The following is a 13588-nucleotide window of genomic DNA, read 5'->3' as shown; positions in this document are numbered from 1 at the left end:
TAGTCAAATTGATATATCATTTATATGATTGGTTACCACTTAATAGTCAAAACCAGATGCATTTCCCATTGCATACCTTTCCACTATCACTGTATTGATTATTATTTTTTACTTTAGTAGTAGTAATAGTGTGAGTGAGTTAGTTAGCTATTAAAATCCAATTAATATTAAATGACAATCAATACTAATAAAAAAAAATTTATAAGGGATTATACAAACAAACCAACCACACCCCACCCCTAACTATTGGTCCAAAATTAGTTATAGATATTAAGTATTTAGTTAATAAAAAAAATTTTTTTTTAGTAAATATTGAAATTAGTAAATCAAATTCAAAGACAAAATAATATAATGTAATATATTGTAATAATAATTATAAAAATAATAGTTATTTCTATGGGAAATTTTAAATGATTATTGAGCACTGGTAGGTTTTAGAGACATGTAGGCAGGTGTTGTGTTATTATACTTTGCTATATGAGTCATAGGGCAACGGTAGGTTAAATACCTGTGCTAAATTATTGTAAATTTTTCTCAAATGCAAAATTTTCAATTTTTATTTAAAGCAATGTTATTGCAATGGAAATTTTAAATGTTTATTGAGCACTGGTAGGTTTTAGGGACAGGTAGGCAGGTGTTGTGCAATTACACTTTGCTATATTGTGTGAGTCTTAGGGCACTGGGAGGTTAGCTACTTGTGCTACATTTTTGTAAAATTTTCTCAAATGCAATTTTTTTTCGCAAAAATGATTAAATTTTAAATTTTTATTAAAATTATTTAAATATATATAAAAACTAAAATTTCTCAAAAGTTTAGACGAATTAATGTGTATTGGTTCTGTAGTTTAGTTACATTAGGTTAAGTAGTTTGTTGTATAAAATAAATTCAAATTAGTTTGATAATTTATAAATTATAATTAATAAAAGAATTACACCAGTATATATGTTCCGCGGGGAAACTAGTAGTTATTTAATAATATTTTTTTTTGACTTTAATATCGAGCTAAAAGTAATTGTTTGATAATAAAAAAATTGATGAAAATAAATTGTTATTAAACCGTTTTAAAAAGTAATTCACTAAATCAGGAAAAACCAACCGTCAAATTGAAATATCATTTTTTTTTGTTGGATACAACCACCTAATAGTCACCACAAAACAAGACAACCACATTACCATTGCATACCTTTCCGCTATCACTGTGTCATAAACACAATAACACAAATCATACACTCAATGACCTCACCTGACACACACACACCTAGTTTAGTAATCAACAGATCAATACCTAAACACTAGATTTAATACCACCACCGATACCACCGATACCACCGACACCACCGACACCACCGACACCACCGACACCACCGACACCACCGACACCACCGACACCACCGACACCACCGACACCAATACCTAACCCGATCCCCCTCTCCAACCACACAAACAATATGGCAGACGATTGGCGATACAATTACTTTAATAAAACAAACGAAACGGATCTGTGGATACGCGAGGCTTACTTTGTGAACGATGCGGGAAATTTCGATTTCTGGACCCAATCGGCCTATCATCGGGTATTCGGACTGTATGTCAAACGTATGCTAAAACGTGGACAGAAAGGTGAAAGTATTTTCACATTCAAGTTGACCGCTTCAATGAAAAGTAATCTGACCAACGATTTTCATCAGTACCTCATGTATTGGCCACTAAATACAAACTATCCGTCCCGTCTACATAAATATTACTATGACGACCAAGGTCAGAGGTTAAGATTGTATTCAAAACAGACAGGTTATGCCCGGGAATGTATGTTCTATCAGACAATAACATCGATGCTTGTAATTGGTGTACGTATACCCGGTGTGGCCAACAACCCGACACAACAACAACAACAACAGTCGACACAAATAGAAACAGACTATAATAATTGGCTATACTTTCATCAAACGGCTCGCCCACAACTGGGCCAACACGTCTATCTCAGTAAAGAAGCTCACATATCAACTATCTATATTAGTTTCATATTGTTGCCACCGACCACCACTACTGGCCAACAACAACAACGGCTATACGATTATGAAGTAATGCAAACAAATAGCGTGTGTGCCATCTTTCCGACCATACGTAACGAATGGTACGATAGAGATCCGAATACCGGTGAGTGGACGGAAAAAAAACGATCGGGCGGTAAATCAATAATAATGACCAGACAAGTGTTTACAATGGGTCTGGCATTCAGACGATTCGGTCGAAAAGGCGAATCGCTTATCTTTCTGATCCGTAATCCCCGTAGTGGTCATCTAAGAGAGCCGAACTCCTCTGAAAAGCCTATGAATACATTCTATTGGAACAACTCTAAAGACAATCGAAATGATAATCGATTGTATACTAGATTTACTGGTGAATCCAATTGGCATAACTATGGCGGTGCCTATGATCTGACTCAACAGTTGTTTGATGATATTAGAGATGACTACGACGATGACAACAACAACAACAACAGCGCACAGTTAGCAGCAGTCGGTGCTGTCGGCGGTCCTAATCAAGCGTTGACCAAAAACACAGTATTTGCAGTGTATTTGTGTGCCGGCGCTAAACTAATAGTAATCGACAGCTATCACAAAGATTTAAACAATAAACATCACAATCGATCGTTGTTTGAACAGGGATCAGTGGTCATTGTCGAGGATCAACTGTGGATGACTGTGCCCTACAATACAAAACCAGATACTCTATTGGATGTACTAATGAATTGGTCAGAGTTTTGCAACAGATATATGACCACTGAAATGGCTGAACGGGTAAAGGAGTTCGAAAATCCGGTACTGTTTTTAGGCGCCAATGATTCCGACTATAATACCAGTGCTTGGAATTTGACCATCGATTATATGGGCAAAGAAGTGGATATCAAAAATCGCAAAAAAAATAATTTGGTTGCATTTGAACGCCGATGCTATTTGGAAATACCCGAAGGCGGGTATATTGTTGGCGTCGAAGACTGGGCGGACGGTATCAGAGAGATTGAATACCGACACAAATACGAACAGTTGCATCGGGCAATTGTCAGACATGAGATGCCCGAACGGACCCGATTTACTGGTCCTCATGCCTATGAATTACCGCCCGGTGAAGTGTGGCTAAACAAGATTATATTGAATAGCAATACAGATATCATTACAGTCGTAGATCGAAATACAGGTCAACCAACACAACGTCCCGTTACATACCAACGGGACATCCATATCGATATTGTTGCGCAAACACCAGAAATCAGTGAAGCCTACATTGAACTGATGGGACCGTATTTCAATCAAGAGGATCACACTATTCATCCAAAAGAATTCAATTTCAGCCGATTTGCTGAACTACCACCGGATCCGATGAATCCGGTAAACAGCGAACTAATGAAAACATACAGAGTATCGCCAGCGGCTTATCCACCCGTAAAGATTCAGACCAGTCAATCGGGCGATAACTACCGACTATTTTATTTGCCGCAAAACATACGTTTCACTGTACAGCTATACGATGGCCAAGAAGTTGTTGATTGGAATTTGTTGACTGTCTTCAAAAACTATGCAATGGATCCGATCAGATACAGTACAAAAGACAACAATACGAATATATATCCGACTAACGTCTTCAATGCCAACTGTCCTATTATACTAAAGCTAAGCCAAACAAAATATCCATTCAAAGAATACGAGTGGAAGTGTTTGAACAATCCGTTTACCCGCAAACATCTCATAGAAAATGACGAAAACATTCGGCTGGGAATTGACGGACACTTCTATGAATTGGTAGAAAATCTAAGTAATAGTCAACCAGAAGCTGGACCGACACCTATTGGTTACATTCAAAGCTATTACTATGAGTTGTTTGACAGACGAACCGGTGATAAAATTGTGGACAACTTTACTTTTATTGAAGAAAATTTTGAAAAACCGGACAATGGTTTCGATGAGATAACGGACAATCAATTGTATGATTTGGTGAACAACAATCCAAACGGCGTACTTTCATTTGGTCCAAATCCATGGGAATCCAGTGGTAGTGGTAACCAAAGTGTCCAATCTATACAACCTCAAGGTGGCAGTGGTTCCAATACAAACCAATTCGCAGGAAGTTGCGGTACTCAGACCAGTACTAGCGGTAAACCAAGTACTCAGACCAGACCTAGCGGTAAACCAAGTGGTCAACCAGGTGGTAGTGGTAACCAAAGTGGCCAATACAGACAATCTCGAGGTGGCAATGGTCCCAATAAAAACCAATTCACTGGACGCAGCGGTTTACAACAAGGCAACAGTAGTGGTGGTAGTGGTAGTGCTAACCAAACGCGAGGCCAATCCAGACAATCTCAAGGTAGCCGAGCCGGTACCAGCGGATACCAGACCACATATGGTCAACAAACTGGTGGCTCTCGAACTGCTGGTCAACAACAACAACGACAACAACGACAACAACATCATAATCCTCCTCCACCTCCTGTTAGTCCAATAGTAGATTCCGAAGGGTTTACAGTTGTGGAAAATCGGAAGGAAAAGAAAGAACGTCAGTATGGAAGTGGTGGCGGCTGTTCTGATACAAACAAATTCAGAGGTCCTGGAGATGGTAGAGGTGGTAGTGGTGGTGGTGGTAGAGGTAGTGGTGGTTCACAACAAAGTAGTCAAAACACTTGTAGAGGTTACCGAGGAGGAGGAGGACAATCCAGTCGATCTCGTGGTGGCGGCGGTTCAAACACACACCAATCGCCAGGAGACGATGGTTCACAACAAAGTGGCCAAAACACTGGTAGATATAACCGAAGAGGAGACCAATACAGACAATCTCGAGGTAACGGTGGTTCCAATGCAAACCAATTTCAAGGATACAGAGGTTCACCACAAAGTGGCCAAAACACTGGTAGAGATTATCAAAGAGGAGGCCAATACAGACAATCTCGAGGTAGCGGTGGTTTTAACACAAACCAATCCCCAGGAGACGATGGTTCACAACAAAGTGGCCAAAACACTGGTAGATCTAACCGAGGAGGAAGAGGTCAATACAGACAAAATCGAAGTGGCGATGGTTCACAACAAAGTGGCCAAAAACACTGGTAGTGGTAATCAAAGCTGAAGTCCATCCAAAACGTAAATGATATTTCAATTTCAACCATTTGTTGGCAGTTATGGCAGTGTTTTTATGTGTATTTGTTAAACAAAAAAAATAAATATTTGTCCAAATAGTTGTATAGTATTATTAAAAAACAAAAAAATTTAGTGAATTTTAATTACTATATATTGTACTAAAAAAAACGAGAAAAGTATTTCAATAATAAAAAATAATTAAAAAATGTATTCAATTATATAGTTATTTATTCTATAGTAATAAACACTAGTTATACTCTATAAAATAATAATGATTTTTTTTTTAATTAAATTAATTAATTAATAATATTTATTAAAATAAATTTATTTTTACCTTCAATTTATTTTATTTTGTTGATAAATTATTTCTATAAATTTGTCGCAATTTTGTATTTTTTTTTAATAGTTTTAATAACTCTATTAATATACTGTATATAAAATTCAATTTTTGATATTGATTTATAAAATTTATTAAAAAAAAGATAACAACAAAATTCAATCATTTCTATTGTTTGTTTTTTTAAATATATATGAAATTTTTTTTAAAAAAATATTTAAATTTAATTGTTATCAATCGTTTAAAAGTAATTTACTGTAAGAGAAACCAACTGTCAAATTGATATATCATTTTTTATTTGATTGGATACCACTTGGATAGTCAAAAACAACGCATTCCCGATTGCATACCATTCCTCTATCACACTGTAAACACATACATACACAAACACACCACTCATACCATCAATCAGACAAATCAATTATCTGAACAACATATCACAAGACACTGACATTTAGAGTAATCTTATAGATCGCTGAATACCTGACTGAGTGAACACTACAGCCCACCACCACTACCATTACCACCACCACCACCACCACCACAACCACTACTGTACCTATCGCTGACCTATCACTGACCTATCGACCAACAATATGGACAACGATTGGCGTTACAATTACTTCAACCTAAACAAAGAAACTGATATCTGGATTCGCGARACTTACTTTGTCGACGACAACACCGGTAACTCGGATTTCTGGACACAATCGGCCTATCATCGGGTATTCGGATTGTATGTCAAACGGGTTAGAATACCACATGAAATAGTCAGACATCGTTTCGTATACAAGTTGATGGCTTCAATGAAAAGTGATAAAACATTACTACCCGGCGATTATCATCAGTACGCCATGTATAGGCCGTATAACTATCCGGCCATATGTGCCAGATATTACTGTAACGATCAAAATGATATCGAAATATTATGGACACCCCGTACGGGTTATGCCCGGGAATGCCTATTCTATCAGTCAATAACATCGATGCTGATAACTGGCCGTATTAGTGATAGTAATCCAACAATTCAGCAACAGTTTGTCGAGCAGTTACCGGAGCCGGATAATGAGGCAAACAATGAAATGCATTACTTTTGGCTATCGGCTCGCAAACAACTGGGCCAACACGTGTACATTACTAAAGACGGTTACTTAAATACTATATATATTGGCTTTCATTTGTTGCCGAACTCTGGCCACCGACAACAAGAGCTCTACGAGTATACAGTAAACCCCAGGAGTACTATGACTGCCATTTATCCGACCATACGTAACGAATGGTACGATAGAGATCCGGCAACCGATGACTGGATAGAGATTAGACATCCGGACAACAAATCTAAAGTACAGGCCCGACAAGTGTTTACAATGGGTCTGGCATTTAGACGATTCGGTGAAAACAACGAATCGCTTATCTATCTGATACGTGTCGGTAATAAGGTTGGCCTAAGACCGCCAGCAATCTATGAAAAGGATTTGAATACATTCTATCGGAACCAATCAGATAATGGACGAAATGATGACCGAATGTATACACGATTTAAGGATGAAACCGATTATCATAACTATGGCGGTGGCTATGATCTGACTCAACAGTTGTTTGATGATATTAGAAATCAGTACGACGACAACAACAACAACAACAGCGCACAGTTAGCAGCAGGCGGTGCTGTCGGAGGTGCAGTCGGTGGTAGTCATGATCCCAATCAAGCGTTGGCCAAAAACACAGTATTTGCAGTCTATATATGTGCCGGCGCTAAACTAGTAGTAATCGACAACTATCAGTACAACTTAAAAAATGAACATCACAATCGATCGTTGTTTGAACAGGGATCAGTGGTCATTGTCGAGGATCAGCTATGGATGACAGTGCCCTACAATAAAACACCGAAAACACTTTTGCAAGTATTACTGAATTGGCCAGAGTTTTGCAACAAATATATGAGCCATAGAATGGCTAAACGGGTCAAGAAGTTCGAAAATCCGGTACTGTTTTTGGGCGCCAATGAGTCCGACTATAATACCAGTGCTTGGAATCTGACGATCGAATATATGGGCAAAGAAAAGACTAATCATCGTATCGGATATTACCGAAAACAAAAAAAATTTTTGGTTGGAATTGAGCGCCGATGCTATTTGGATGTACCAGAAGGCGGGTATATTGTTGGCGTCGAAGACTGGGCGGACGGTATCAGAGAGATTGAATACCGACACAAATACGAACAGTTGCATCGGGCAATTGTCAGACATGAGAGGCCCGAACGGATACGATTCACTGGTCCTCATGCCTATGAAGTACCGCCCGGTGAAGTGTGGCTAAACAAGATTATATTGAACACCAATACTGATATCATTACAGTCGTAGATCGAAATACAGGTCAACCAACACAACGTCCCGATGGATACGAACGGGACATCCATATCGATATTGTTGCGCAAACACCAGAAATCAGTGAGGCCTACATTGAACTGATGGGACCGCATTTCAATCAAGAGGATCACACTATTCATCCGAAAGAATTCAATTTTAGCCGATTTGCTGAATTACCACCTGATCCGTTGAACAACAACTTAATGGAGACATACAGAGTATCGCCAGCGGCTTATCCACCCGTAAAGATTCGGATCAATCCTAATAGCGATGAGTACCGACTATTTTATTTGCCGCAAAGATTACATTTTAAAGTAAAGCTTTACAATGAAACCGGTGTTGTTGTCGGTGATGAAGAAGCTATTGACTGGAATTTGTTGACTGTCTTCAAACACTATGCAATGGATCCGAACAAATACAGTACTTATGACAACTATACGGATATAATTCCGACTAACGGCGCCAATACCAACAATCCCGATCACTTTATACTAAAGTTAAGCCAAACAAAACATCCATTTCCTGAATACAAGTGGAAGTGTTTGGACAATCCGTTTATTTACAAACATATAATAGAGAATAGCGATTACTTTCGGTTGGGAATTGACGGACACTTCTATCAATTTGTAGAAAATACTGATCAACAAAATAATGATCGGATACCTATTGGTTATATTCATAGCTATTACTATGAGTTATATGACAATTGGACCGATTATAAAATTGTGGCCAACTTTCCTTTTATCGAAGAGTATTCTGAACAATCGGTCAATGGTTTCGATGAGATAACGGACAATCAATTGTATGATTTGGTGAACAACAATCCAAACGGCGTATTTCCATTTGGTCCAAATCCATGGGAATCCAGTGGTGGTAGTGGTAGTGAAAGTGGCCAATCCATACAATCTCAAGGTAGCAATGATTCAGAACAAAGTGACCAAAACACTGGTAGAGGTAACCAAAGAGGAGAYCAAACAAGACAATATCGAGATGACAGTGGTTCCAATACAAACCAATTCACAGGAAGCAGCGGTACTCAGACCAGAGCTAGCTAGCAACACAGTGGTAAAACCAAATGGTCAATACAGACCAACCAAGTGGTCAACTAGTGCTAGCGGTAAACCAAGTACAGTGGTAGTGCTAACCAAACACGAGGCCAATTCAGACAATCTCAAGGTAGCCAAGCCGGTACCAGCGGATACCAGACCACATATGGCAGCCGAACTGCTGGTCAACAACAACGACAACATCGTAGTCCTCCTCCTCCACCTCCACCTCCTATAATAGATTCCGAAGGGTTTACAGTTGTGGAAAATCGGAAGAAGAAGAAAGAACGTCAGTATGGAAGTGGTGGCGGCTGTAGTTCCGACACAAACAAACCCAGAGGTCCTGGAGATGGTAGAGGTGGTGGTGGTAAAGGTGGTGGTGGTGGTGGTGGTGGTGGTGGTGGTGGTGGTGGTGGTGGTACTGGTGGTAAAGGTGGTGGTGGTGGTGGTGGTAGACCTAGGTGGTGGTGGAATAGACAAAAAAAGTAAATTCGGTATTTTATTATCAAAATACAATTGACGATTTTAGTATAATTTATATTATCATATCGTTTTAATCCGAAGTTAGTTTCTTAGTATACAGATTATGATCTATATGTGTATATACAGTATGTAAGTGTCAATCAGTCAAWCAGTCAAACAAAAACAYTGGTCATTCAAATATTCATTTGGACTCTAATATATGTAAACATCTAATATCAGTGTAATTTTGTTAAAATATAAAAAATACAATGTTTTTTAAATAATATCGATTAAAAAAACAAATTATTATTATTATTTTTTTACTTTATTATAGTATGTATCAATTGTATATATCAATCAAAAACAGTGGTCATTCAGAAAAAAAAATCAATTAAACAAAAAAAATACAAACAAAAAGACTAAAACTAAAAAATAAATAAAATGAAAAAAAAACATTTTTGATAACAACGTGTCTTGTGCTATATAATATAGTATATATATATATCAGGGCTAAGTAAGGGAGGGGGGGGTAGGGGGTAAGGCCAAAATACCCCCCTAAGATCGAGAAATTGGGATTTTACCCCCAGACTTTTTGACCAAATCGACCCCCTCCCCTAAAATTTCAGCACCGAAAATTTTAATTTTAGTTTATACTATTTTAGTAAGTGTTTTTATGTTTTTAATTTTTATAAGAATCTAATTATTGATTAAAAATAGTTAAAATAACGTTAAAATTCATCAAAAAATAACATTATTTTAATTAAAATAAACTAAAAAAATTTAAAAATTACCTATCTGTTGAAAAGAGTAATCATATTACAATTTAAATATAAGTTTAAGATTGTTTAAGAAGTTAATAAAACAATAAATATTTATATTATAAGTTTATTATTAATAATTTTTAAATTTTAAATAAAAAATTTAAAATAATTTCCAATTTTATACTTAATATAACTAAAACTTTAACGAAAATTGAGTTAAATAAGTAGTATTCAGTCAGTATTTGTATAAAAATAACATTTAAAAAATAAAAATATATAACAAACTATAAACATTAAGTATTATTTAAAAAATTATTATGTTAAAAATTAAAAATTATTAAAATACTAAAAATAACTAATAGTGTGTCATTAATGCTTTTATCAACTATTTTTAAATTTTAAATACATTATTTTATTTTTTGTTAAAATTTAAGTTTTTATTAAATTTTAAATTTATTTTTTGTTAAAATTTAAGTTTTTATTAATTTTTAAGTTTTTTTAAGTTTTAAGTATATTTTTGGAAATTTTACCTATTTTCCTGGGAATTTATACGGGAACTTTTGGGAATTTTTAGGGAATTTTCTCTTGCCTTTGATTTTGGATTTTTGAAAAAATTGCCGTTTAAAAATGCAATAAAAATCTTACCCCAAATACCCCCCCCCCCCCCCCCAATATTTTTCGAGAATTTTGTAAATTTTACCCCGACTGTATATAATATCCCCCCTCCTAAAATCCAAAACCTTGCTATTATATCTAATAGATAATGAAAATCTATAAAATGTATACTAAACTAGATAAAAAATAATTTGATACGTGTTTCAGCAATTTTCAAAAAAATTAATAAAGTTAGTATCAATTTTTGAAAGAGAAAAGTAATATATTATTTGTAAAATATTATATTACATTTTTTTATATTTAATTAAAGTAGTTTATTTTTTTCTTTCAAAAATTTATAAAAACTGCTGAGACACATGTCAAGTTATATTTTATCTAGTTTATTATACATTTAATAGATTATCATTATCTACTATAGATTTTATGTTATTATATTATTTTGATCATTTCTATCTTAGAAATTTTATAAAAAAATTGGTCACACTATTTTGTAGGTTCCATGAAGCCATAGTATCATATTGAATATCTTTGTCCTAGGTCTTTTAGTTTTTGAGATATAACAAAAATATTAGTTCCGCCTATTTTGTCCCTGATTTTATATAAAATTCAATTTTTGATATTGATTTATAAAATTTATGAAAAAATAAAGTCAACAAAAAAATTCAATCATTTATATTGTTTGTTTTTTTTAAATATATATGAAAATTAAAAATAAAAATATTTAAATTATCAACCGTTTAAAGTAATTTAATTTAATTGATATATCATTTTTTGATTGGATACAAATTATAATAGTAAAAAACCAGACATTTACATTGCATACCTTTCCCGCTATCACTGTACTCATACACCCACTCATACCACTCAATCAGACCAATCAATTATCTCAACAACAACACATCAAAGACATCTTATATATCACTGAATACCTAATCAACTAACTAAGTGAACACTACAACCATCACCACTACCATCACCACTACCATCACCACTACCATCACCACTACCATCACCACTACCATCACCACTACCATCACCACTACCATCACCACTACCATCACCACTACCATCACCACTACCATCACCACTACCATCACCACTACCATCACCACTACCATCACCACTACCATCACCACTACCATCACCACTACCATCACCACTACCATCACCACTACCATCACCACTACCATCACCACTACCATCACCACTACCATCACCACTACCATCACCACTACCATCACCACTACCATCACCACTACCATCACCACTACCATCACCACTACCATCACCACTACCATCACCACTACCATCACCACTACCATCACCACTACCATTACCACTACCATCACCACTACCATCACCACTACCATCACCACTACCATCACCACTACCATCACCACTACCATCACCACTACCATCACCACTACCATCACCACTACCATCACCACTACCATCACCACTACCATCACTACTACCATCACCACAACCACCACTAAAAAAAGCCAGTGACCTATCGAGACCCGATCCCTTCAAAATAAAATATGGACAACGATTGGCGTTACAATTACTTCAATCTAACCGAAGAAACTGATCTCTGGATTCGCGAGACTTACTTTGTCAACGATAACAATAACTTGGATTTCTGGACACAATCGGCTTATCATCGGGTATTCGGTTTGTATGTCAAACGGGTAAAAAAACCGATAGAAAAGACCAGAAATGATTTCATGTACAAATTGATGGCATCAATAAAAAGTGATAAAACACTACTACCAGGCGATTATCATCAGTACCTAATGTATTGGCCGTACAACTATCCGGCCGTAAGTCCTAAATATTACTCTAACAATCAAAATGATATGGAAATATTATGGACACCCCGTACGGGTTGTGCTCGGGAATGCCTATTCTATCAGTCAATAACATCGATGCTGATAACTGGTCGGATTAGTAGTGATAATAATCTAGTAATTCAGCAACAGTTTGTCGAACAGCTACCGGAGCCGGATATTGATGTAAACAATGAATTGTATTACTTTCTGCTATCGGCTCGCAAACAACTGGGCCAACACGTCTATATAACTAAAGACGGTTTCCTAAATACTATATATATTGCGTTTAATTTGTTGCCACCGAACTCTGACCCCCACCACCAACAGCAACACCAACAGCAACAACAACAACAACAAGACCTCTACGAGTATACAGTAAACCCCAGGAGTACTATGACTGCCATTTATCCGACCATACGTAACGAATGGTACGATAGAGATCCGATAACCGATGACTGGATAGAGATTAGACATCCGGACAACAAATGTAAAGTACTGGTCCGACAAGTGTTTACAATGGGTCTGGCATTTAGACGATTCGGTGCGAACAACGAATCGCTTATCTATCTGATACGTGTCGGTAATAAAGTGGGCCTAAGACCGCCTGAAATCTATGAAAAAGATTTGAATACATTCTATAGGAACCAATCAGAAGATGGACGAACAGATGACCGAATGTATACACGATTTAGGCCGGAAACCGATTGGCATAACTATGGCGGTGGCTATGATCTGACTCAACAGTTGTTTGATGATATTAGAGATAAGTACGACAACAACAGCGCACAGTTAGCAGCAGGCGGTGCTGTCGGAGGTGCAGTCGGTGGTAGTCATGATTCCAATCAAGCGTTGGCCAAAAACACAGTATTTGCAGTGTATATATGTGCCGGCGCTAAACTAGTAGTAGTCGACAGCTATCAGCACAGCTTAAAAAATAGACATCACAATCGATCGTTGTTTGAACAGGGATCAGTTGTCATTGTCGAAGATCAACTATTGATGACTGTGCCCTATAATAAAAGATTGGATACACTATTG

The 13588-nt window shown here is 36.5% G+C and overlaps 1 protein-coding gene across 1 annotated transcript; it reads right to left on the bottom strand.

Annotated features, from left to right (window-relative positions):
- Positions 1-11651: 11651 nt before the first annotated feature.
- On the bottom strand, positions 11652-12382 carry LOC128953487 (uncharacterized). Its single transcript, XM_054298968.1, has 2 exons — positions 12332-12382; positions 11652-12245 (listed from the first exon to the last, which is right to left on the bottom strand). The coding sequence occupies exons 1-2, from the start codon at positions 12380-12382 to the stop codon at positions 11652-11654; spliced, it is 645 nt and encodes a 214-aa protein (XP_054154943.1).
- Between the last annotated feature and the right edge of the window lie 1206 nt (positions 12383-13588).

This window comes from Oppia nitens, unplaced genomic scaffold, assembly GCF_028296485.1.
Source record: "Oppia nitens isolate AA-2021 unplaced genomic scaffold, nextdenovo-longstitch-racon4-pilon3 scaffold22_pilon_pilon_pilon, whole genome shotgun sequence".
Classification (NCBI taxonomy): domain Eukaryota; kingdom Metazoa; phylum Arthropoda; class Arachnida; order Sarcoptiformes; family Oppiidae; genus Oppia; species Oppia nitens.
This window is presented reverse-complemented; position numbering and strand designations above follow the sequence as displayed.